Genomic DNA, 27,024 nt, shown 5'->3' on the forward strand with positions numbered 1-27,024 from the left:
AGATCATCAATGTGGACTATTATTCTATGGCAAATTCTTCACAGTTGCTTCACAGTCAAACTTGTCAATTCAGACGAGAGAATGAAACTTGTCCATTTTAGGCTTAAAAGCTTGGATGAAACTATCTCTATGCTTAAAAGACTGGATCCTAGAGCCGCAAAGCCAGTTACCAACATAAAAAATCACTTTGTCAGTATTTATTGTTTGAAATTTGTTATTAGTCTGTGGTCATCATATTTTGATTGTGAGCAAAAATAAAAACGCTATTTTATCGAAGGTACCTATGTATTAAAGATTTAATACAATACATGTTATGCAAAAGTTGATATTTAATGATATTATTTTATAGTTCAGTATGTCACGATTTCAGCTATAATGGAAAAAATTCCAGACCAACTTGGGTACTTAATATTAACTGAAGACGGAGCAGTCCTGGAGTCAGGTGGTGAGCTGGAGAACGACGAACGTGTTGCAACCATCATAACGGATCTTATCAGCATATCCAATAGGTACATACACGTAGTGACCGTATTCTTTATCCTACTTTTATCTTCCAAACATATTTAACCACGTCATTGACGTTTGTACTGTAATTGTGGCTAATTTGGTTGTAAACTAAAGTGTTAAATGACATGTTTAATTGTATTGCTATACCTTTCTTAATGCTCCCTAATCGCTCCCTGAGAAAAAACATAGCACTCCATTTACATCGTGTCTATTTAGCTTAGAGATTGTGTACAGAATAATTAGTCACAAATTACAATGTTTTGAGTTTCTACCTACCTTTGAATATTAGCCATATCTCTGTAGTTAAGACTGTAACTCATCTATTTTTTTACAGCATTGATCCTGTGGCTTTCGGTCCTGATGAAAAGTTCAAAAAAATAACTATAACTTATGATGACCACTGGTATATAATATGCATATCCAATAAGAAAATATATGTCGTAAAAAGAAGCATACTCACATCTTCATCTGAGAGTATTGCCGTGAATGTGTGAACTTAAAACTTAAATCAAAATGGGCCGAAATTTATTAATGAGCAGCCTTGAAAATGCATCTTTCAATATACTACTACAAATTTTGTTTCGATGTATAACTTTTATTATAAATGCATGGGTTATTAGAAATGTGGGACATGAAGTCATAGGAATAATGAATGTTAGATTGCTGCTACTTGAAAGCACAATACTTTTCCTGAGTAGAGAACCATTTCATCGTGCCTGTATAGGTCAAAGAGATGAGTTTAGCTGGAATCAAATTATAAATCAAATCTGGCTATCGGTTCCCATAAGTTGTATCTTGTCTCTGGTCTTTGTTTACGTCTGGCTAAATATATTACCATTAGGTCATCCAGAGCATGCATTTCAATATGAGTTTGGCTGTTGGAGTGTTGCATTATCATGTATTTTGGAACTTTGTTCAGCAAATATGGCTCTTGTAGCACAATTATTCTGTTTTGTTAAACTTAAAGTTATTCTCGATACCTTGCATATTTTTGTAAGAACCACACTATTTCTGTCTATCATAATATATGATAGGTCGTTAGCTCTTATAGCGTTTTCAGTGGCACAAGTGGGGAGCATTGGAGCCATTGTACTGGCATATTACTGCTTCTTCTATTGGTACATCAAATGTAAACCACTATATGCCAAGGGTGCATTGAAAAGTAGATATCTTCCCAATAGTATGTTAGAAAAAATGTACAGTAATATGGATGACTTCAGTTTTACATCTCTTAGAGATTTTTTGCCTAAATATTTAGGCACTGTTAATTCTACTTTTAACAAAAAATTAAATACTCTCACACTAAGTTTTGCGAAGCAGGGTGTTGTCAAACAGCTGCTGACTGAGGGTGAAAAGTATGTGATGTCTGCCAGTCCAGTGATGAGTTTTGCTGAACAAGCAACCTACGATGTTGTAAACAATTTAGGAAGTTTAGCTGCTAGATTTGTATTTCGCCCTATAGAAGATAGCAGCTATTTTTATTTCACCCAGATGGTGAGCAGAGATTTGCCTCTGTATAAGCAAGACCAGAACAAGATCCAAGAATCTTGCACAGTCTTATCACAAGTTTGCAAGACTGTAACTTCTATTGGTTTAATAGTTCTCGTATTTGGTTTGAGTTATTCTCATACACTTTTGATTTTGTATGGCGGGGAGGCATTTGTGGCAAGCGGTTTACCAGTTCAGCTGCTTCGAAGCCATTGCTTAGCTATAGTACTGATGGCAATCAATGGCATAACTGAATGCTATACCTTTGCCACCATGACCAGTGCTCAGTTGAATAGTTACAATTATCTGATGGTTTTCTTTTCCATAAGCTTCTTATTGTTATCCTATGGATTAACTTATGTTTTAGGACCTGTAGGATTTATCATTTCCAACTGCATAAATATGTTTGCTAGAATCTTGCATAGTATACATTTCATAAATAATAAATGTAAGGACACTGATTACAGACCTCTAGATGGTCTCAATGTAGGCAAAATATTCTTATTCACTTTGTTTATTGCTGGTTGCATTTGTAAAATATCAGAGAATAGGTTTTCTCGTAATTCCATTTTAACACATGTAGCTATCGGAGCAGTATGCTTGGCCTTCGTCTTATTATCATGGGGGTATGAGAATAAGGATCTTGTGATTAAAACATACAGAAAGTTTGTAGGGAGTAAAGAAGAGAAAGTGTCAACAGATTAGCATTCGTTTATTATCAGGCTTATATAATTAATTATATTAATAAATGTAAATAAGATATATCTGTATTATTTGTAATTATTAATAAAGAAGTATAACACTTGTTGCCTTTACAAAAAGCAGTTTTATTTTATCTAACCATAAAATATAATGTTTCATTTCATTTTAAATATACACAACATATTATCAGCTTTAACAATAGATAGTAAAATCATTTTAATTTCATTGATTTTTGTTGATTACAATACAATAATAATCACAATTTTCACATGGGATAAAAGAAAATGCCTTTCATTTGATCTTCACATATTCTCCTTACCTCATCTGTAATAATTATATTTTATGAAATTACTTTTTAGTATTTTCATGATCATACCACAAAATAAAAGGATTAATACAATTCCTAATTATTTCATACTAGACTAGATGATGCCCGCGATTTCGTTCGCGTGGATCTAGGTTTTTAAAACTACCGCGTGGGAACTCTGCTTTCCCGGGATAAAAGTTGCCTATGTCAATTTCCGGGACGCAAGCTACCTCTGTACCATATTTCATACAAATTGGTTAAATGGATGGGCCTTTGAGACTCCCTTGAGAAGTCTGATTTTCCGGGATAAAAAGTAGCCTATATCTGTCCCCGGGATATACCTAAGCTAAATCTAGACCCATAAAAATCGGAACTGTTGGGCTGTGAAAAACTGGCAGACAGATATTTTTGCATTCATTATATTAGTATGGATGAACTAGGTAATAATATTACCTGCTATATCCTTTAGATTTGCATTTTTCTCTTGAATGATAACATAAAACTCTCTGTCATTCGAAGATTTTCCAGAGATCCAATATTCGTCTGGTGTTTTGATAATAATTTCACCATAATTTCCTAGGCTAAAAAAAAATAACTCAAGTAGGAATAATATTTTAAAAGTAGGTAAAATAAAATAAAAAATTTTATTATACTAGTTGACAGAGCTGACTGTGTACGCGTGGATTTCAGGTTTTTTCCCGTGGGAATTGAACCTTTTTATTTTTGAGCATAAAAAGTTTTTAGATAAGTAAGTATATCCTTGTCTCCAGGATGCAAGCCATCTCAGTCCCAAACTTCAGATTATCAAGATTGGTTCAGATTGTTGAGCCATGATCTATACTAATATACGGCATAAATCATTGGTAACTATAAATGCTACTCAATAGTTGATCTAGTCATCGATCAATCATCAATAAAACGATCAGATTGATTAGGGTCATACTCCCACAATAATATATTTGTTTTGTCAAGATTTACAGCTATGGTAGGATCCTAGGATCCAATAGGCGGCACATAGTCGCGAACGAAGTCGAGAGGATAGGTAGTAATATTTTTGTAGTTTGTATAGTTACCTTTTTCTTTCAGAGTGTATACCGGCAATTATACTTAAAACTTCTGGTTTTATTGCTGTTGATGGTGTTAACGAATTGCCTGGTGACTAAGGAAAAACAATAGGTCAATATTTTTTAAACATTATTAGGACTAGATGATGCCCGCGTCGACACCTGCGCGGATTAAGCTTTTATAAAAATCCCATGGGTAGTCCAGGATAAAATGTAGCTTATATCCATCTCCAGGATGCACTACAGGATGTACCAAACGTCAAAATTGGTTAAACGGATGGGCCGTGAAAAGATAACAGACAGACTCGCAATTAACAAGATTAAACAAAAAAAAATTTTTTTATTAAAAAAATTAACAAGACTGCACCATTTATTGTTGTCTTGCCATTTTCCAGAAAACAACTGAACCGATTTTGATGAGCTTTTTTAGTTTTACACATCTATCATCTCAAAAGGGTTTTAGCTATGTTTTACTTAAAATCTCATTTTAAAAGTCTCAGTAGCTCAATGGTTAAAGGAGCGGACTGAAATCTGAAAGGTCGGCGGTTCAAACCCCACCCGTTGCACTATTGTCGTGCCTACTCTTAGCACAAGATTTACGCTTAGTTGGAGGAAAAGGGGAATATTAGTCATGACAATATCACTTATATTCTTTTTAGAAAACAAACTTTTATAGGCCACCAAGAAGCGCTGTAATCGTTAATTTTGCTACTTACGGAAGTGCTAAAAAAATTTTTACGAGACATTTCACCGCGTGTAATAGCCTCATCCGGTGACAGAAGGGCTGGCTCATATTTTGCGCAATGGATCAGCCTGGCTGTCCAGCGTGGAAATGCAGCCAGTATTCTTGGCACCATTCCACGCGGGCATGATTTGTATAGTAATTAGATAAGGCTAGCTTTAAGTTTTATTGTAATACTAGCTGATGCCCGCAGCTTCGCCCGCGTGGATTGGTCAGATCCCCTGCAGCATCAGGATTGAGGAGTTGGACTCCAAATTTTTTATGAAACAATGTCGCAAAGTTCCTCTATCGATTAAAAAAGAAATGACGCAAATCGGTTCAGAAATCTCGGAGATTTCGGTGTACATAGGTAGAAAAACACAACTCCCTTTTTGAAAGTCGGTTAAAAAAGTAGCCTATGTTACTCCCTGATAAATTCTCTACTTGTCTGTGAAAATCCCGTCAAAATCGGTTCAGCCGTTCCCAAGATTAGCCTTTTCAAACAGACAGACAGACAGACAGACAGACAGACAGACAGACAGACAAAAATTTTAAAAACGTGTGATTCGGTGTTGGTATCATTCAAATAACCATATGAGCTTAATATGAGGTAGTTATTTCGAAATTACAGACAGACACTCCAATTTTATTTATTAGTATAGATTTTCAATAAAAAAAAGAAATTTACGGAAGTTTTGTAAGCCAAGTTGAGTCTGTTGAAATATATAAAGCTGTGGTCCGTATTCGAGAGCTGTGCACTTTGCAACGCATGGAGCGCGCATTGCTCGCTTATGGAGGACGCTATCGTGGACAGTTGTGGTCCGATGAAAGCATCTAGAGCCCTGAATGTATCTATGCTGAGGGTTGTGTTAACTGTAAAAAAAACAGGGCTTTGCATTTCCAGTTTTAAGTCCGACAAGTGAAGTTTACAGTAACTGAGTCTGAGAAGTAAAGGTTATACAGTAACTAGAAAAGAGCTGATAACTTTAAACGGCTGGACCGATTTTCTTGGATTATAGCTAGGAACACTCTAAAGCCACCTTTCAAACAAAAACAACTAAATTAAAATTGGTTCATTAGTTTAGGAGCTACGATGCCACAGACAGATACACAGATACACACGTCAAATTTATAACACCCCTCTTTTTGGGTGGGGGGTTAAAAAATTTAAGATTTCCCTCGGTTAACAAAAAATGGGTCTTACCATCAACAGTGAAACAAACAGTTGCACTAAGTGTTCTATAGATAACAAGGTAGTACAGCTTAGTTTCAGAATCATCCTCGCGCATAAGGTATACTTTGTGAAGCTTCAGTAAGTCGTCAGCATTCCGAATGCCATCTGGAGGGCTTATGTATCGGCCGTGCCGTTGCGCTGCCGTCACTGCGCCACCTTGGATCTCCTTCTCAACTTGCTTCGGAAGCAATGTTTGGACTAGATACTGGTATAAGGTTAGCATATCACTTGTTGCTAGGCCATTCCTGTAATTTCAATAAATTATGAACTAGATGATGTCAGTGAATTTGGTTTATAAGTTTATCATTATACTTCATTCATGTGGATTTAACTGTTTCAAAAATCCTGTGGGCACTCTTGAAGTTTTTCAGAATAAAAAGTACTTAGTCTACTGCCGTTTCAGGTACCAAATTTCGTCAAAATCGGATTGGTTAGCTAAACAAATCTCATCTCCTTATCAGGTCTGCTCTTTGGTTAATGATTTGATAAGCAACATTGGCTCATCTCAAGTCAATAAATGGATGTGTGGTCAAACATTAAAATGTTCTTACCAAATGAGTTTATCATTGTAGACAAAAGAAACACATTTGAAGTCAGGATAATTGATTTCTAGTAGATCTATGAAGCATACTACTTTGAAAAATGAGTTCTTCTCTAGAGGCAAGTAGTTTATTCCTTGTATCACATTAGTTATATCATTAGGAATATTTCTTGACATTATGTACTGAAAAAAGACAAATTTAAATTATCACTATCATATCACTACTATTCAGCTTACACAATGCTGCATCTAAAATTTATAATATGAAGAATAGTAAATCTTACAGGTGTGAAGAATTGTTCACATTTGGCATAAATATCTTCAGGTGGAATGTCTTTCATTGGTCCTATAAACATTCTGAACATTTTATATGCTGACACAAGAAAATCTTGCATCACAGAAGGCTCTATCTGGAAAAAGAAGACTGTAAAAGATACATTCAAAATAAAAAAACTGAACACATTCTAGAGTGATGACACCATAACAGTAAGCATAGTGCAAGTGTTTTGACGTTTATTAAAAAGTCACTGATTCGATTAGTAGTCATCATCCCTGTTGCCATCTCAACCTTTAGCGGACTATATTTTTAAGGGTTTTGGAGGTTAGCTGCTTTTTAGAAAAAGACAGTAAATTAATGTCTTGGGCCTGGGCTGCTAGACGATGAACAGAACTGCTGCAGTTGCAGAATATATCTAGTGTCTTACTGTCTCCCCCAATATATTTTTGGAAAAGTATAACTTTTATCTACTTACTATGTCTTTCTTTTCATTGCCTGCTCCTGTTGCAGCTTTGGTTGCATAGGGTATTCTTACCACCTATGAAAATGTTTCTACTGTTAGTTAATTAATATTATAAAGAGGAATTATAGACCTGATTCAGATAGTTACATTATTTCTGAGTTCTATATATTACATGGCAGAAGTCGCGAGTAAAAGCTAGTCATAAAACAATTTTTTTTTTTAAATATTACCAGCACCATCCAATAGTCTTTCTCTGGTTGGTAGAAGATATACCTCTTGGTTTGTGTCTGTAGTGCCTCACATGGTTCGGTTGAAAATGTCCTAAAACAATAACAGTGGTTACTTTCATTCACAACAAAATCCACTATAACCCACTAGTCAATTGCACAAGTTACACCTTGTCCTTTCAGGATGCATGTGAATAAGTAAAGTTTTGTGAACATCTGTTTAGTAGATAAGACATTTTAGAATCCATAATATCATAAGTACCTAAGGATTAGTAGGAACAAGTGTAAATTAAAAATTTATAACACCCCCGACAAGTGAAGGTTACAGTAACTAGAAAAGAGCTGATAACTTTCAAATGGTTGAACCGATTTTCTTGGATTATAGCTAAGAACACTCTTGATCAAGCCACCTTTCAAACAAAAAAACTAAATTAAAATCGGTTAGTTTAGGCGCTACGGTGCCACAGACAGATACACAGATACACAGACACACAGATACACACGTCAAACTTATAACACCCCTCTTTTTGGGTTGGGGGTTAAAAAATACCTACTATAGTGGAGATTATGTTACGAAGGTATGGTGCATGATAATATACATCATTGGGTACTGTATGTAATACATATTATAACTATTAAAACTCACGTCATAAATTGAACAACTGCTTCACATAGTCCAACTTGTATTTTTTGAGCATGAGGTGTCACTTGATTGGGATGAAAAAATATAATTCTTTTTAGTTCCTGAAACGAACAGAAGTCATAAAAACTTTAATGTACCTAATATAATGCAAAATATAAAAGAAGAATTTACAAAAACATTACTTACTTCACCCTCCCTTGGTCCAAAAGTAGAGTTAAAAATGAAAAAAGAATTAACTTTGCTTTTCACATCAATCATTATGGAATCCTTTATTAGCACTTCGCAATTAAATTAAATCATGACAGTTGAAATGGTTCCTGCTAGTAAATAACTTTAGTACACATAATGTTTTTTAAGATTTTTATTTCTAACTTCTAAATGGTTTCTAATTTTATATAGATGTTTTGTTTGATGTTTGTTTTGAGTTTTGATTGACAGTTTTGACCTATGATTTTGACTTTTCACAATGTCATAAAGACATTCGCTGTCGCTTCATTTTTGATTAACAATGACATTTAGAAGCCAGTGTTTCTATTTACGTTTTTGGTTTTACACTATAACTGGTGCTGGTGGGTAGGTAACTAAATAACACGAAATGTGCATAATTTTGCACTGTTTCCATAGAAACCAGATAAATATTTCAATCCCCAATCATATTAAAATGTTGGGCGAATTTTGAACATGATTTTAAATATGTTTTGAAAACATTTACTTTAGTATTGTATCGAGTTTTTCGCAGTGAGAAGCATCTCAGAAGTCACTACCATAGCTACTAATCATGGCTATACGAAATCCGCGTTTACCATTACTGCCTGGATATGGCACTAATCCTATGGTAAGTGAAAATTTCGTGGAAACGAAAGTTTTATCTTTTGCTACAATCCGTCAAAACAGACAGATCGGTATGGTAGAAACTAGAATGTGCAGCACGTGATATCCACCGTCGCCCTTCCACTACTAGAGAAGATGGAAAAGCAAGCAATACGAACCACCAGCACACAACACCAAGCAAATCTAAAGCATACCTACTTTCACTCCTACACTAGAGCATCATCCTTCCGTCACACCTAACATCCTTGCCGTACAATACCAGACAGACTTGTCTGCTTTGGCGGATTCTTTGTATAGGTATCATGCATTCCGCAAAGTAACGCCTAACACCAAAAAATGCCGTTTAATTTCAGATCGGCAAGACAAATTTCGGCGTCCGACCAATATTCACGACTATCGATAAAGTAAACATGTTGGTGGACAAGCCGGAGGGGGTGAATCGCGTGCCTTCGCTGTATTGTAGAAAACAGGCGCCGGATCTGCCCACTTGGGTTATGTTTGATAAGAATGTACGTATCTACGTAGTTACGAGTGATTTCCTCTGAATTTCATTCACTTTCCACATGGACGAGGTTGTAGACATCATTTACTTGGTATTCTGGAATAGGATAGACTATCTACATAGTTTTTCCCGGAAAATCAGAGATCACCACGGGATTTTTAAAAACCTTAAGTCCTTTTGAAATCATTTTCGCTAGTCTGGTCTGGTGGGAGGCTACGGCCGTGGCTAGTACCACCCTACCGACTATTTCTAGCGCTTTCAGTTGCGCCCAGAATCAGTAGCTTTATATTCGTAGATGTCTTCTCCTAGAACACGCTTTTCGTATAAATAGAGAGGAAAGGGTATTGGCTATTTTTCAATGTACCTACCTATACCTATAATAAATATTGCAATAAATATATTTTTTAGATTCTGCGATTTCAAGCATTTTTCCAACAAACTTTACTAGAAAGTCGTGCATCCAATAATATTTTGCGCAAAGTCGTTATTCTATTCTTTCTTGAAGATGGCACTATAAAGGTGATAGAGCCTAGAACTGAAAACAGTGGGTTGTCACAAGGTAAGATAGTATGCACTTGAGAACTAAGCGCTAGTTACATTACGAAATTAGTTTCACGATATTAATTTCTCTATTTATTGTAGTTACTTGTAAATGTCTAATTTGGAAATGCAACTTTTAGAGGTGCCTTTGATAATGAAAATAATGTCGTGAAACTAATTTCGAGCCACTAATTTCGTAATGTAGGGTAGGTATCTTGGTATCTAGGTATTCTTAATGGTAGGTATCGTGAAAATGGGCGTAAAGTTCATTAAAGACATTTAGATGTTTTATTCGTACATCCTCTTTGCGCTCATTTTCACGATAACTCCTGACCATCCCCTCTTCATTTGCAGAATAATAATTCAAATCAGATCTGAAAGCGTTTCCTGATAGTCAATTTGATTGTCTCGCATTGATCATTATAAAAAAGCTTAAATAGGTAGGAGACTACAAAACTCATTGCCACTCAAAAAAGTTCTCACCGGAATTTGAAAAACCTTAATCCACGCGTATAAAGTCGCGGCCATGACATAGTTAAGTAACTGAGGCAGGCAATCAGGCATCGAGAGTAACGTTTTACCTGTACTTTAAACCTAGAAGGTACATCACGTCATTATTGACCGATAGACATCACTGCTGGACATAAGTATCTAGTAGGGACTTCCACACGCTACGGTCTCATGCCGCCTGAATGTAGCGGCTCCCTGCGATTCGTTTGATGTCTGTGGACATCTGGTGGAGGGTCTTCCAGCGCTACGCTTTCCGGTGCGAGGTCACCATATTCTAACACGTTGGGACCTTCATAGCTCAATGGGTTGCGAAGCTGAAGTGGCAATGGGCAAGGCACATACTAGTTCGTAGTTCAAACAACCGATAGACGGATACATATACCTATAGTGGTATATATCTGTGGTTTTACTAAAGTAAATACATACTTTACGATGATTTTAGGTACACTTATAAGTCGGCAAAGAATTCGCCTTCCATTTAGCTATGATTTATATTATGATGTCCTTGATCTCAATATTGGGCGAGAAGTTACTTTCTTTGGAAAAGTATTCAAGGTAAGAAAATCATTTACAGCACTGCAGATCAGGGAATTTTAAGGGTACTTAGTGGGTATCAATTTAGATATGTTTTCACCAATAACATAGATAAATGTTTCTTGTAGCCAGTTTATATAGCTGCATTAGTACACGTAGTAATCAATAATGGATGCAATTCATAGATGCCCAAAGGCACTGCCTAATCTGAACATTTTAACATTGGAGAAGCATTTTTCCACTTTGTACGCTTAGACGATACCTACCTTGGGAATATCATGTGCATGCTACTCGTTAACCATAATATTACTTCAATCCAATATTTTTATAAGTATATTATGATATAAATACTAAACTTTTTTCGTAGATCGTTAATTGTGACAACTTCACAAGGGTGTTTCTGAATCGCCTTGGAATCAACGTTCCTGATCCAATAAATTGGCCAGATTCTATAGAGGTATAAATTTAATCAGATAGTGACATGCGAATTCAATTTATTATCGAATGCAAAAGTCACAATAATTATATTATTGGAGCTTATGTTAAAATATTAGTACTTACCGATTATTTTATTTTTAAGAGAACACCAGATACATCGAAGCCACCCAAGCATCGGCCATTTCGACAGTTCCTGGATTTTGATAGACAAGTTTTAAGGTAAGTGACAAGTCAAAATAAAGGAACCTTTGAAAACATATCTATAATCCCGCTCTATCTTTATCTTTTCACGAAGTTTTTATTTCACCTAATTAACAGATTTCATGGATATTGGGATGATCGAGATTCTGAATTCGGTACCATACATCTTTTAGAGATACATTACTTTTTGGCTGATGATACTATAGAAATTAAGGAAGTGCTTCCGCCAAATTCAGGAATGGAGGCTGGACCTATGTTTTTAAAAAGAATGAGGGTACCAAGAGTAAGTATAATATTAGAAACACATCACTACCCTTATTATAAATGCAAAAGTGTGTTTATTTGTTGGTTATTGTTTTTTTTTGTTTTGCCCTTCAATGTCGCAACGGAGCGACGGATCGACGTGATTTTTTGCATAGTATAATTGTTAAAGATCTGGAGAGTAACATAAGCTAGTTTTTATCCCAGAAAATCATAGTTTCACGGGATTTTAAAAAACCTAAATCCACATGGACGAAGTCGAATGCGTCAGCTAGTTAATTATAAATGCGACTCTTAAATGCCTATTCCACATGGAACAATTTGATTGGCCATCAATTTTTATTGTGTTACTTACACATGATATTACTCGGAAGATTTATCGCCAACTGCTTTACATTTGATTGGCAGTTGGAATTTTGATTGGCAAGTCGAACAAATTGTCTATCAAATTGTACCATGTGACTTTAATTAGGTGTTCTACTAACTAATAAGTTACAATTATTCTTCTAGAAAATTCCATCGCATATTGAGATGACCGGAGGGCCACAGTTTGCGTCATATACCCCCGCAGATTTGAGTATAGGAGCTGTTATCAACGTTTACGGAAGGAAGGTCGTTCTCACTGACTGCGATCCATTCACCAAGGAGTATTACCGTGTTACATATGGATTTGGTAAAAACATATTATTTAGATACCATACCATACCATACATCAGCCTGTAAGCGTCCACTGCTGGACATAGGCCTTTCCAAGAGCGCGCCACCAAACACGGTCCTCCGCCTTCCTCATCCACCCGCTCCCTGCCACCTTCTTCAGGTCATCGGTCCAGCGGGCTGGAGGTCGTCCCACACTGCGCTTACCGGTACGCGGTCTCCACTCCAGAACACGTCTGCCCCAACGGCCGTCAGTTCTGCGACAGACATGGCCTGTCCATTGCCACTTCAGCTTGCTAATCCTTTGAGCTATGTCGGTCGCTTTTGTTCTCCTGGGAATTTCCTCGTTCCGGATTTTATCCCTGAGAGTAATACCCAACATAGCTCGCTCCATAGCGCGCTGAGCGACTTTTAGTTTGTGGACGAGGCCAACGAGGTGTGTTATTTAGATAGGTGTTAAGTAATCATTTACTGTAGATACTTTACAAAAGACTGTTGATACTTACTTACATCCTTTTACTGCAGCAGCGTTGCAGTGTAACTGGAATAATGTGACTAGTGTTTTGATTCTAGTGGGCACAGTTAGCAGATCAATCCAGTAGAACACTGTAATAGCGTGCCTAGATGCTTCCATCGCTCTCTTCAGCGATGAAATGAACTTACCGGATAATAATGGCTTTGGAATAATAATGATTGTGATCTAGGGTTTTGACTACATTATATTTATCACTAGACAAATAGTACCCGGGACTGGGGTGGATTGCATTGTTGATCGTTCGATTTTGTAAAATATCCCTCAACTTCTGTAGTTACCAGCGCGACAAATTGATTGGACGGTCTAGATTTGTTTCATAAATTGTTGCAGATGCCTTTACTCCTTTGCCCTTGCCAAAAGATGAAGGCACAGAGTGTATATCAACAAATGTGGCGGAACGGCAGCTGCCGCCGTGGAACGGTTATGGTTCTTATGACGATTCGGCTGAAAATTGTCGAACTGTTGAACCAAAAGCACCACATAGGGATTTTATGAAATTTCTTAATAAAGACAGGTAATATAATAATAATTTAGTAAGTATATAGACTTAGAGGCTTCAACGGTATTCTACCTGAATGATTGGACTCGCCGAGTTACGGCGCAAATGACGTCACTGCACCAATTATCTTATAGCTAACCATCGAATTAAATTCTGAATTCTGATATCTAAATGACATTGCTAATTCTGTTGTACACAAACTCTGACAGGTCTAAATTTGGTGATTCCCTTTTCTGCAGCGAGCATTGGGCCATTGAGTAATTTTAGTTTAATTTTGAGCATTAGCACCAATCTTACTAACAGCTATTTCAGTACAGTTGACGTTATGAAACGAAGTTGAGCAAGGGAGGGGTTGTGTATGTAATATATAGCTAAGTACGCGATAAGGTCGTCAATCAATCTTTTGCTTACCGCGAAGTATGAGAGAACAGTAGGTACTTAGGCAAAGGGAAAACCCCTCCAGTCATATTCAGAGCTCTCATTACCTGAAACTAATTGTTTGTTAACTGTCTGAAACTAAACTAAATGTTTAATAAATTACCTACAGAAATAAAAAATATTACTAAGATAAACATTTTCAAAAAGAAACTTAAAGATTTTGTGATTAAAAATATCTGAATCGGCTCGTGCAATGTGTAAGAGCATTGTCGGGTACATTATAGATATTTAGATATTAGACTACCTTACCCGCTACTATTTTACGATTGTGTTGTTTCTTACCGCTGTGCCGAAAGATATTTGCTTATACATATTAAGTTTATTACTGTAATTTCTCATTAAGTGAAATTTGTATAATTTCTTTTGAGAATAAAATTCTTTAACCACAACTGTACTTTTTTAAAGATTGCTTTTGAACTGCAGGGTTGGATTTGACTCCCACATACTCCGTTTTGCCGCGAGGTTAATTAATGACAACCCTGTGGATGCACAACGCTACTTTATAATCAAATATTTTTTGTGTGATGACACCATTGGAATTTTTGAACTTGGCGAGCGTAACTCTGGTTTTAAGGTTCGTAAAAATTAATCGTCCAAAAAAACCACTATGTACTTAAGCATGACATTTTGACAGATTTCTAATAAAAAACTGTCAAAATGTCAAATTTTTCGTTAGATAAAGTTTTGATAGATAAAATAGATAAATTACTGTGAAACAGGTCACAACACATTATTTTTGTGACGTTTAAAATCTATAAATTAGCTGATGCCCGCAATTTCGTCTTTATGTACTCTTCAATTTATATCCTTGTAAAAAAAATCAGGTCAATCCGTTGCTCCATTGCAGTATGATTATAGGACATTAAATCAAGAAACTGACACACAAATAAATCAAAAATTATAATATAGGTAGGTACATAGTACCTAATTGCGTAGGTACCTACTAATTTTATCATGAAATTCATTAATTATTTTCTTTATTAGGTACTTTTTTCATTAATTTTTCCATTCCATCAGCCTGTAAGCTTTCACTGCTGGACATAACCCTTTCCAAGAGTGCGCCACCAAACACGGTCCTCCGCCTTCCTTATCCACCCGCTCCCCGCCACCTTCAGGTCATCGGTTCATTTTATTAATTTAAAATGTTAAAATTGCTCTTGGCAGGGCGGAAGATTTTTCAGGCGTGAAAAAATGTACTTACCAGACGTGGAATTTTTCGTGCCAAAAGAACCCCCAGCGTACACGGACAAGGACATGTGGGTGGGCAATGAGCTGGTCATCAACAAGCACCGCTTCCGACTCATTGCGGCCGATGAATATGCTTTAAGATACATGGAGCTTCATTCTAATGAGGTAGTTCCTATTCATTTTGTTGAAGTCTTAGGCTGAGATCTATAGACAGCACTCAGACTTTGCTTAGACTTAAGACAGACAACTTAAAACGAGACAGATGCAATTGTCTCTCACGTAAATCCATCTCGTTTTAACTCAATCTTAAGTCTAAGCAAAGTCTGAGTGCGGTCTATAAATCTCACCCTTAGTTTGATAACTAGCTACATAGTAATTGGAAATAGAGCAACTAAAATAGTAGGTATGCGTTATAGGGGCTAAGGAGTGACTGTGCCATTTGGATTTATTTCCTCACACATTTATCAAATCAATACTTGGAAATCGCTAAAAGCTTTTCCGACGAATTTTTATTTTTGATAGGTATAATTATAATAATTATATTTTTGACCTGAGTCAGCGGTGCGTAACCATCGCAATCGATTGATATATGTTGTCACAAGTTCTAGGACATAATATTATATCCCTCTGATAGGTATATTACATACTTAGTATTTATTCTATCTTCTGGCGAAGGTTCTTAAGCTAGGATGTTCGTCTACGGCCAGGTCTACGTTTGCCGTTTATCTTTATAAGTAATGTAAAATTGTAATATAATTTATTACATTGGGCTTTTATTATAAGAATGGTGTTCTTTCAGTATCCTATGGCAAATGTTCCTTTGATAATGGACAAGATTCGCAGGACGCTGGCTTCTAAGGAGAACGGTTACAAAAATTTTGTAGCAAAATACATGGAAGCCGTCTTACCTAACAAGAAGGAGCTGATGTCTGTTAGATGCTTCAAGTAAATATTCCATTTCATAATAATTATAATATAAATTTTTGATATTATTTTAGTGAAAACTACCATTTATCCGTTATTTATTGTTAAATTCTTTTTTTAGGCAAGCGTTAAAAGAAATCATGTGTGAAAAAATGACTGAACATGAATTTTTGACTCTAATACGATACTTTCGAGGTGATCCCGGAAAAGAGAAGAGTCCTCGTCGAGAGATGATCAGGTAGATAATTATTTAATAAATAGATATTTGTAAAGAGTACCTACCTAACATTATAATAATCGTATCAAACGCTTCAAGGATTTGTTGCATAGCGTTTGTTACAGCTAGGAATTTATAATTCAATTTTGGAAGATAGTTAATTTGACTGCATTTGCACGTTGCTCTCCATTTTTTATACTTAATTTTTTCGGCTATGTAGTGGATTTATTATGTAGAAAATAGTAATTGATTATTTACTATGGATTTGTTAAGAAATAAATATCAATGAAATATTCGTAATTTATAATACTTTTCGTAATTCGTAACAATTTTATTAGATCGTTAGTTTTTTCGGAGCTAACACGCGGTTTGTGGGACGATCGAGTGCGTTTGTGGGAAGGTCTTATGCACGCAGATGTCAACCGGTCGGGAGTGTTGCCGGCGGAACAGCTGCGACAAATATTACGCGCGCACAGACTGCCAATCAACCGAGACTTAATGGACTGTATGTTGCAAGTGTAAGTTTGTAACAAGATCAAGTGTTTTATTGCTTAAACTATCGTGAGTTATATTTTCCATTTTAAGTATACACTGTTCCAGCTATACTCACGTATAGATATCGTAGTCCCTATGAAAAAGGACCCTGGATGGGTTCGAAACTAGTCGGGCTTACATCGAATAAATACGTGAGTATAGCTGGTACAGTGTATACTTGAGATAACTATATTTACCTGCTGATGACGTGCCTGGCGCAGTGGTAAGTGCTGTGGTCTTGTAAGTGGGAGGGCCCGGGTTCGATTGCTGGCAAGGGTAGTTTGGGAATTTATATTTACAGTTAATGCCGGCGCTTCTTCTGCTTGAGGTTTTTTGACAATAATGCTTAAGTATTAGACCGGTATAACCTAACCCGTAGGTTAGGCAGGTTAGACATTGCTTCAAAAATAAAAGTTTTTCTTTCTATATTCTAAAATATTGTCTCTGGTCTGATCTGGTGGAAGACTTGGCGGCATGGCTTTGCTGGTAAGGTAGGTGGAGCCACGTCCACCTACCCTACCAGCGAAGCCGTGCCGCCAAGTTCCGGTACGATGCTGCCGGAACCGACCAGGGTTAATGAAACTGTCATACGGCATACCTACCCCTTCCAAGTTAGCCTGTTTCCATTTTAAACTGCATCGTCACTTACCATCAAGTGAGATCGCAGTCGAGGGCTAACTTGCATCAGAACGTTCTTGCACGCCCAAATTAAAGGCTCGTTCAGGGAAACTCAGAACGTTGCGCGTTTTTCCTGTACCTACCTTCTTTCTTTTTTTGGAGTTCAAAACATATAAAGTGATTTTAATATTGTGTTCCATCGAAATATAATTCGGTTATAAATTATAGGCATCTCTTTTTCTTTTTATAGGCTTGAAAAGGATGAAAACTGTAACATACGATACGAAGATCTGATGTCATTCCTGGACTTCCAAACTAGACCCGTCTTCAATCTCACTGAAGATGACTACATAAAGATTGTGCGTCACGCACCGCCGATAAAGGATACAGAGGTATGCACAGTACTCAGTTGCGTTTTGTTGATAGGTCAGTGTGTGGTCAGTGACAATCATCATGATCATCATCATCATCAACCCGGGCTCACAACTGATAACCTTTTAAAATAAGAAGGGTTTGGCCATAGTTTACCACGCTGCTGGCTAAGTGCGGATTGGCACCTTTGGAAAACTCAGGCATACAGGGTTCCCCATAATGTTTTCATAAGTACGACTTAACATGTTTTGTTTGCTGTTAGTTTTGTGATCAATCTACTACCGTACTCGTACTGATGACTGTTAAGAGGATCATTGTCAACGATCCTCCGTCGATTTCCTACGTATGATATTATTGTTCTCATCTCTATCTGCCCTGGTTCGTGTATTCTCGGTTCCTAGATCGGTGCATTTGTGATAACCAATTCTAATTGCTGTGATTGGCTGAATTTACCATGTTCTTGCTGCGACAGTGAGTTTGAGCCACTAGCGGAACAATGTTAGCCGGTCAGAAATGATTGCAATTAGTCAACCTGTATGACGTCCGTGTTCTGTTTTTGATTACAAAAAAGAAAAAATTGTTGTTGCAATCATCAATTTTAGCAAATAGTGAAAGAGAGTCGACCAATCAGAGGTCACAACTACCGTCACACTTTCTGTGAAACTATGGCAGTAGGCTTACCGAGTAATGAAAACAATTTTTCATTCTGTAATGTCATGTTGCAAGTAGGGTTGCCACCTGCCTCTTTTTGATTTACAGGCTACCACCATCAAAAATACGGGGTTTAGATTTGAAGAAATTTAAAAATTTGAAGTATTTGAAGAAATAGGCGGTGGTTCTCTCTGAAATGCATGGAAAGCCTATTTAGATATTTCAGTTTATTTGTAAGTTTTGTATTTTTTCTCTGTATGTTGCCGTGTCTTGATTGGTGAACTGTGTTTGCAATGTGATTTTAAATAAAAGATTTATTTATTTAAATAGCTTTTAAAAACTCTAGTTTTGTAAAGCAAAATGTTATACATTTCATGCATACAATCTTTGCATTTTAACTTAAATTTACATTTAACTTGTAATTCCACCTTCACAGTATCAATACTATGGCCGTAGCCAGGAATCGATTTCGGGAGAGGTTTTATCAGGGCCGGAACTGAATCCTGTCATGAGGAAAAAAACATTCGCTCAACTTTATGGGCTAATTACCTGGTTAGTGGAATTTCGCCTTTCAATTTGACAGTGAGATAAAATACAACAATAAAAAAGCGCGAGCGCAGTGAGCGTAAGTGTTTTTGGTTCAATTACAGAAAGAATTAAAGTGAAAGGGAAACGAGTTTAGCCATAGCAAGATTTTATTTTTAAAGCTCCCTATCCATACTAATATTACAAATACGACAGTATATCTATTTGCCTATCTATTTGTTACCCTTTTACGGCCCATCTTCTTTACCAAAATTTTGGTACTTACTATTCAGAGGTAACTTGCATCCCAGACATAAACTTTTTAGCCCGGAAAATCCCCCACGGAATTTTTAAAACTCTAAATTCATGCAAACGAAATTGCGGGGCTTACACCAAGTAATACAAATTCAAAGCGCGAGTGAAGTGAGCGCGAAATGTTTGATATATTTCCAAAAAAAAATTGGTAAGCAAATGCAAGAAATAGTGTAAGTATTATTTTAGGCTTAGGTTTTTGACGGCTTCCCAGGCGCAGTCGCCATTTCTAAATTTCTGGTCTGGTGGGAGGCTTCGGTCATGGCTAGTTATATGGTTAGTATGGCCCTAACGGCCAAGAAATTAGACTGCATCATCACTTACCACTAGAAAAGATTAAAGTCACGGGCTAACTTGTATAAAAAAAGGCTAACATCCTCAAACCAAGCCCCGCCGCCTTGGCTACGACCATGATCAATATCGAGTGGGTTTCGGCTACGCATTGCCGCAAAAGAAAAATATTCTTTCTACTGGACATAACGTCAGTGTTCGGTTTCGCCAGCCAAGTGCGAGTCAGACTCACGCACCGAGGGTTCCGATTCGGGTATTTTTTTCGACATTTTACACGAGAAATCAAAAACTGTTATGCATTAAAAAAAATATGCATAAAAATAAATAAAAATCTGTTTTAGAATGAACAGGTAAAGCCCTTTCATATGATAACCCACTTGATATATGTAGTTATCTTACTTTGAAAATTGAAAATACTAATATTTGTTCATGAACACATGACAGACGGATAGAAGGACAGATGGACAGACGGACAGACGGAAAGACAGACAGACTGATAGACAACGAAGTGATCCTATAAGAGTTTTTTTTGCTTTTGAGTTACGGAACCCTAAAAATATTTAGTTTTATTTGCCCCGTATTTTATTTTCATAATTACCGGTTTCTCTATCCTGACATACGGGGTAACCAGTAAAATACGGGGCCTCTGGCAACCCTATTCGGAAAACACTGTCACATTCAAGTTAATGTCAAATATTTTGTTTTCAATTACAGAAAGCTGCATCAATCATTATTACAATATTTTCTTTGTTGTGATTGGCTGAATTTTTGAGTTTCAGCCAATAAACAGACTGTTTGCCAATTAAACGTCATAACAATATAAATGCCAGAAAGTTTAACCAAATAAAACAAACTTAATGAGAACCTAGTGAGAATGCAAACGGCACACAATTTATAATACATATTATGTTAGTCGTATATAATAGATATTATAGTAGTCGTTCACTTTGGTAATAGTCAGATTGTCATCAGTAAAATTGATATTGGTCGATGTATCGTAAATTATTGTTTCGGTGACAAATATTTTTATTATCTATTTATCTTTGAACAGAATGGAATAGAATGAAATGGAATGGAATACAATGATAAATTTTTATTCCTGTAAACTTTTAGGTAAACTTCAAAGTGTTTTTGGATGGTCAGAAAAATTTACCACTGGTTCGGAATGCCGTTCCTACGTTTTCTAGGGTTTCGTACCTCAAAATGAAAAACGGAACTCTTATAGGATCACTTTGTTGTCTATCTCTCTGTCTGTCGTGTGTGTCAAGAAAACCTCTAGGGTACTTCCCGTTGACTCAAAACCATGAAATTTGGCAGGTAACCTAACTGCGTAATTTTGGGTAGTTTTTTTAATCGATAAAGAAAGTTTGCGACATTGTTCAATAAAAAATTTGGATTCCAACTCCTCAATCCTGATGTTGCAGGGGACCTGACTACTAAAGCTAATGGGATTTAAAAAGTGTCGATTATTAATTGATATTGAAGGTATCTATACCAAGTAAATACTTTGTCGTTGACCTCAACCCTGATGCTGTAAGAAATTGCATTCCTAAATCCTGGTGATCCCTCGGGATTTGAAAAGGATAATCCGTTTAAATATTCTTACGTGATACAGAAACAAGTTGCATCCCGGGGACGGGCTATTACGGAGAGGCAACTTTTGTTCTGGGAAATGAAAGGATCGGGATTTTTAAAAACCTAAATCCACGCGAGCGAAGCTGCGGGCATTAGCTAGTTGTAAATATGTTTAGAAGCTACTATAAGATAATAGATAAGGTACTTATTTCCTTATATTTTTAATGTATGGCAGCGCGCGGTTTTAAATTATAAATTGCACGTCCTGTCCTTTTCTGTAATACATTTTTTTCTCAATATCTACCGCTTTATCTCATAGCAAGAGTCTGTAAGACATAATACAGTGAAAATAGTCAAAATATACAATTTTTGCAGTTTCCACGTCAGTACCTGTCGAATTTTTCTAACAGTGTAAGCAGCAGAGCTGAGTTTACCATCAAGTGTTGATATGTGGGTGTTCCATAGAAGCTTTGCATCTAACATTATACCGAGAAACACGGGGTTCTCCTTTATTTTCAACATATGATTATTTATCAATGAATTTATGTCATTTAAGGTCCTGGTATTGGGCAGTGTGAATTCAACACACTTAGATTTCTTTGCATTTGGAAGTAAATTGTTAGCAATAAATCAGAGAGTGACCTGTGATATGGCATTACATATAGTATACATTGTCAAAAATTATAATATTAAAGCTGTGCGTATTGCGTGAGGAATAGGTTGCAAGAGAGTTGCAACTTGCAGGGTTTGATGCATACGCTATTGCCAGCAAACATGAGACATATTTTTATCTACAGGCAACGTCTGAGTAGGTAACGCATACGTCTAACGCAAGTTGAAATGTATTTAGTTAGACCTATCGACAAGTTTGGAGTCGGGTGCAGTCTAAATGTGGCCCGTGTGTTTAGACTGTCCGTTTCTGTCAGTTTCACGTGTCGTCCCCCGCACTTCACCACCCCGCTTGCACAAATCGAGACAGCACGAAATTTTCAAGATTTCTGGGTGTAATTTCTGGTTTTCGTAGTTCCCACATAATTATAACAATATAAAATATATAACGATAATTTTTTTACTACATAATATTCATTAAATTTTCTAGGTCTGTGGTTTTTCCAAATTTCATTAAATTGCTTCGTTGTCTAGAAAAACGAGCACAAAGTTGGGCCTTTTTTTAAAGAAAAATACAAATCTTTGAGCCCCTGTAATTTTAAAACTACATATTTTTAGAAAAATCTAAAACACCACAGACACAGATATTAGTTTCTAGACTATGTCTGCAAAATTTCATGAACTTTGGTTGCTTAATATTCAAATGAAATGGGAACTACGATTGTATGGAGTAAGTGACGGAGAGAGCTCTGTTAACACAGCACAAAAAAAAATGCGAAAAAAATTAAAAGTCTGTTTTTTTTTAAAGTTTGCAATGTAAACAAATAAAACATCTTTATAATTGACGAACGTGGCGTAGCTAGGTGCTGCGGTAAACAATGAGACATTGACCACGAGTTGCACGTTATACATTGCGAGTTTGAAAAATACTAAATGACTAAAACTACAAGTATGAGGCAAATGGTTATTGGTATTGGATCGTGTTTAGGTAGTTAATAGTGCTAAGTTGTTGTAAGCATTCTAATTACATTATGTATTTTTTCACAGTGTAAACTCTGGGCAGATGCGGATACAGAAATAGATGACGGTTACGTCAATTGGGAAGCATTTTTGTGCCAACTGAACCTCGACCACCTCGTTAAAGAACAAACCCAATAAAGGAAATCGGATAACTTCCTTACTTCATAATTATCCTACTTATGACTCAAAATATAATTTAAAATTATATTAAGGTATAACTTAAAACCCATTTAACATCACTTGTTTTCCTAATTTTTTAGCATTTAGTTTAACTGACTGATAAGTAATTTATAAACTATTTTGATATTGAGTTTTTAGGGAAGTTTATCGAAATAAATTTTTGCAGTTTTCTTTGCATTTTCATCTACAGGGGTTTTAACTGACAAACCTAGACTTATTTATCTAAGAAAAATTGATTTTTCATGCCTTGGAAATGTACCTATGAGTGAAATCAGTAAGTATATATAATACTACCTGTATACATATGTAAATGTAACAGTGTGTCTGTGTGTTGGCTCTTCATGCCTCAATCGATGACGAAAATTATAACATAGCAGGCGTTCTGGAGACTAGGTAGGTACCTATGGCGCTGAAAATCAGAGTTCGCATGGGATTTAAAAAAAATCAGCCAGGAATAAATAAAAGATATAGATATAAGTTCTCAATTGGTATATTTTGATCACAATAAATATAACTTTTCTTTTTCTCACTTTTTACAACTAATGAAGAGATGGTCTAATACATAATCACTATTGGAAACACATTTTCACAACATTGAAAATAATTATTCTTGTAAAATTCTATGTGATGCAGATGATTAAAATGTCGCAATGAATTTGTATTGATGATAACAATATTATGTGTAGAGAGAAACACGGCACGCAGCTTAATGCGTTTTACATGATAATTTTATTAACTACGTGTTTGGCAACTATTACAATAAATAACTTAAAAATAAATGTAATTACTAAATGACTTCTTTCCACCCACAGTTTAAACCTTTAAAACAATATAAACATACGCTTTTTTAATTAGGTAGGTAAATTGCAGCGTGGATGACAAATTTCAAGTTTGTATATTTAATTAAATACTTGGAAGTTACAATTTCATTTCAATAATATTATTAAATCTGAAAAGTTGCATCTATCGACTCTCTCAAATTTTGGGAATTTTGTTTAAGAGTTTGGGTATGATTTTATACATATTAAGGTTATTTGATAATATTATAATTAATTAAACACCACCAATTTTTAATCACCATAGAAAATCTGCCTATTCAGTATATCAAGTACCTATTCTAAAATATTCATAAAAATTGGTCAAAACATTGTGAAGCGTACATGTGATACGCAGTCATTCATTCTTTCGTTGACATGATGTTTCGTTATTCATAGCGTTCACACATATTTTATTATATTTATATTTATTTTAGAAACAAGCAAACTTTCAATAAAAAAAATGTAATTACGTATCCAAAATAATATATATTTTTTGTATTTACTTTTAAATTTTTTATGGTTAGTAATTAAAAAGTAGTGGTGTATATTATGGACTCTTAAAATGCACTCGATCCACACGCAAGCCGATAGGGATCAAGGCGAATGGATATAGGTACATATTCACCATGTGATAGAGTCTTTCGATAATATATTACAAATGGCACAAAGTATTCACTTGTGTCTAAATGTTCGTATACTTTACTTACATCTACATCAAAGTTACGTGATTTTACGAGGTACAAAAATTTATATTCACTATTTTACTTATGACACTGGACGGAACTGATAATTTATTTATTTAATTTACTTAGGTACTAATAATAAAGTTAATAGGTACATATTTACACTTCACTTTATAATACTCGTATCTAAGAGTCCCTACACACTTATTCTATCACTACACCTCAGGTTTACATTTGAATAAAATAATACTTTTTTTACTTAGGTTTTCTGCTGACCGTAGTCGCCTTCACAATTTAAAGAGATCGGCAATTTTGTCTAGAAGATTTTTTTTTATAAGTCTACACTTTTCAAATGTCCTATTTTTTTGTTTTCACCACATATCTTTCACTCGTTCCGCCGCTGGTATTTGAGGCCGATACCTAGAAAAAAGATATTTTGCAAATAAAAATACTTTTAATATTAACTAGGTATAGAAATAACAGAAAAAAATTCAAATGAAATTAGTTATTATGCCTAATAGGTACATTTAGGAAGATAGATATAATTTTTTACCTCTGTGGCGACATAGTGACTGAGCCAGAAGAAGGGCTTGCCAGTGGTGACATCTTGATACCGGAACTGTTACCGTTTATACTCGACCCAAAACTCGATGCCGAGTCCGCGCTGGAATATGAATAAAAATATTTTATTGTATACCAACATTATCACATTGGCTTAGGCATACATAATTAAAAGCTTTTATAGATTTTAAAATAGCGTGCAAGTGATAGTTCTCTCTCTTCAAAGCTAGCTATGCTAGCATTTTCTTGCTCAGTGTGCTCTGCCACCTTTTTAAAAGGCTTCATAGATGAGTTATAGGAGGGTAAACATAAAGTGGTTTTTGGTAGACGAAACTCGTTACTCGCGTTGACGAATCTGACAAGATCAATATGACGATAAACCAAAATTCCTAAATATACGCTGAGAGCGCCGTTAATTTTGCTTTACCAGTTTGTCTTATCTTCCTTCAGTGACGACTTTTAAACAAAATGATTTTTTTTAATTTTTTCATATTCACAGACTAGCGCTTGGCTGCAATCAGACCTGCTGGCTAGTGATGATCCAGCCTAAGATGGAGCGCGCTTGCCTAAAAGATGCTTATTTACTCTCGACTTAAAGGTACCCATATTGAAAACGATTGGAAAAAATTTATCGGAAATCTGACGTGTATATTCTTGCGGTTCGAATTAGAAACGAGGAGGCAAATCGTTCCGTGGGATTTCGACTACGTACGGGTGCAGACCCTTGCGATGCCTTGCGGTATGATAGTAGAAAAGAGTCATCTTCAAACTCGAGTGAGTTCTGGTTAAGCATTCTCTTTAAGTAATAAAATGATTACCGGTCAATTTGCCGTCTAAACAGAGGATACCTCCAAGGTGAATTTGGTTTACGTTGCTCGGGAGCGAAGGCTGGGTTGTCCCGCCCCCTACTCTCGTTGACTATGTTCATTGACACATGCCGCTGCGAGTCTCGGGTTTTCGATGACAGCCTCCTATCAGAAAAAACGTGATCGATTAGACGCACAACGCCAAAAACGCAAAATGCCAAAAAGAAAATTGTGACTTTTGCAAATAATGAAAAATTTGTTACCAAATAAGTAAGCATAGTGCCAAAACTCAAAATGCCAACATTGAAATGTTTGAAAATGCCAAACTCAAAATTTTGTAGTTTAAGCAAAGCGTTCTTAAAATATAAGGAGTTTAAGAGGTGCCTAAATTTTAACAAATCTTGATTTTACTATCATAGCGATTTGGCATTTCACGGATTATGCGCTTTGGCGTTCGAGATTTGGCACTTTGCGTATCTGGGTATTATGCAAATTTAGCATTCTGCGTACGGCGTACCGTCTTACGTCTTTTGGCATTTTGCGTTTTTGGCGTTGTGCGTCTTAACGGACGTGATAATCTATAGTGAAATTTATTCAAAGTTAAAACTTTAACAGGATACATAGGCAGAGTGAAACATTATGTAGGTCTGGAGCAAAATCAAAATATTATGCATACCTACTAATCCATACTAATATTACAAATGCAAGACATTGGTTACTTTTTGTCCGGAAAATCAAAAAGTTCTTAAAGGATTTTTAATCCCACGTGGACGAAATCGCTGGCGCCATCTATTTGGTACAGAGATAGGTTGCAACTCTTTACGTTATAGCTAACTTTTTAATACTTATAACAGATTCTTTCAAATATATAAATAGCGAGAAAACGAGAAGGCGGAATGTTTAGTAATTACCGCCGCCCATGAACATATTATTTTGCAGCGAGAAACCGCCAATGCGTTGTCGGCCTTTTAGGAATTTGTTGATCCGCCCCTTATAACACCATGTTAAAATCTTACTGGTTGC

The 27,024-nt window shown here is 35.8% G+C and overlaps 5 protein-coding genes across 8 annotated transcripts in view; 3 read left to right on the top strand and 2 right to left on the bottom strand.

The window, feature by feature from the left end:
• Positions 1 to 186: 186 nt before the first annotated feature.
• On the top strand, positions 187 to 1,036 carry LOC123872634 (ragulator complex protein LAMTOR4 homolog). 3 transcript variants are annotated; one of them, XM_045917028.1, is made up of 3 exons: positions 187 to 277; positions 371 to 509; positions 842 to 1,036. In XM_045917028.1, exons 2-3 carry the CDS (start codon positions 376 to 378, stop codon positions 999 to 1,001), a joined length of 294 nt encoding a protein of 97 aa, XP_045772984.1. In that variant the 5' UTR covers positions 187 to 277; positions 371 to 375; the 3' UTR covers positions 1,002 to 1,036. The 3 variants fall into 3 exon arrangements, with proteins under 3 accessions (XP_045772984.1, XP_045772985.1, XP_045772986.1); XM_045917029.1 differs by having other exon boundaries at positions 191 to 277; positions 355 to 509; XM_045917030.1 differs by having other exon boundaries at positions 229 to 285; positions 355 to 509.
• On the top strand, positions 1,021 to 2,810 carry LOC123872629 (protein RFT1 homolog). The gene has a single exon (XM_045917018.1). The coding sequence runs from the start codon at positions 1,021 to 1,023 to the stop codon at positions 2,698 to 2,700; it is 1,680 nt and encodes a 559-aa protein (XP_045772974.1). The 3' UTR covers positions 2,701 to 2,810.
• LOC123872630 (vacuolar fusion protein CCZ1 homolog) lies at positions 2,689 to 8,622 on the bottom strand. The gene is made up of 11 exons (XM_045917019.1): positions 8,361 to 8,622; positions 8,178 to 8,275; positions 7,535 to 7,625; positions 7,317 to 7,379; positions 6,849 to 6,974; positions 6,575 to 6,747; positions 5,994 to 6,268; positions 5,478 to 5,662; positions 4,078 to 4,163; positions 3,458 to 3,585; positions 2,689 to 3,021 (listed from the first exon to the last, which is right to left on the bottom strand). Exons 1-11 carry the CDS (start codon positions 8,430 to 8,432, stop codon positions 2,963 to 2,965), a joined length of 1,356 nt encoding a protein of 451 aa, XP_045772975.1. The 5' UTR covers positions 8,433 to 8,622; the 3' UTR covers positions 2,689 to 2,962.
• A 116-nt stretch (positions 8,623 to 8,738) lies between these two features.
• LOC123872628 (EF-hand domain-containing family member C2-like) lies at positions 8,739 to 24,033 on the top strand. Its single transcript, XM_045917017.1, has 16 exons — positions 8,739 to 9,009; positions 9,359 to 9,514; positions 9,916 to 10,066; positions 11,000 to 11,112; positions 11,459 to 11,548; positions 11,672 to 11,748; positions 11,848 to 12,013; positions 12,502 to 12,664; positions 13,511 to 13,694; positions 14,541 to 14,691; positions 15,282 to 15,470; positions 16,105 to 16,250; positions 16,351 to 16,467; positions 16,785 to 16,964; positions 17,849 to 17,990; positions 22,981 to 24,033. The coding sequence occupies exons 1-16, from the start codon at positions 8,953 to 8,955 to the stop codon at positions 23,089 to 23,091; spliced, it is 2,193 nt and encodes a 730-aa protein (XP_045772973.1). The 5' UTR covers positions 8,739 to 8,952; the 3' UTR covers positions 23,092 to 24,033.
• The window catches only part of LOC123872632 (dual oxidase maturation factor 2), an 83,218-nt gene continuing 79,804 nt past the window's right edge, over positions 23,611 to 27,024 (bottom strand). For both annotated transcript variants that reach the window (XM_045917021.1, XM_045917020.1), the window contains 3 exons: positions 26,014 to 26,166; positions 25,188 to 25,298; positions 23,611 to 25,054 (listed from right to left, as the gene is read on the bottom strand). In XM_045917021.1, the coding sequence (XP_045772977.1) occupies positions 25,006 to 25,054; positions 25,188 to 25,298; positions 26,014 to 26,166 (313 nt within the window). In that variant the 3' untranslated portion in view covers positions 23,611 to 25,005. The remainder of the gene's footprint in view (positions 25,055 to 25,187; positions 25,299 to 26,013; positions 26,167 to 27,024) is intronic.

Source organism: Maniola jurtina, chromosome 15 (assembly GCF_905333055.1).
Source record: "Maniola jurtina chromosome 15, ilManJurt1.1, whole genome shotgun sequence".
In the NCBI taxonomy this organism is placed as follows: domain Eukaryota; kingdom Metazoa; phylum Arthropoda; class Insecta; order Lepidoptera; family Nymphalidae; genus Maniola; species Maniola jurtina.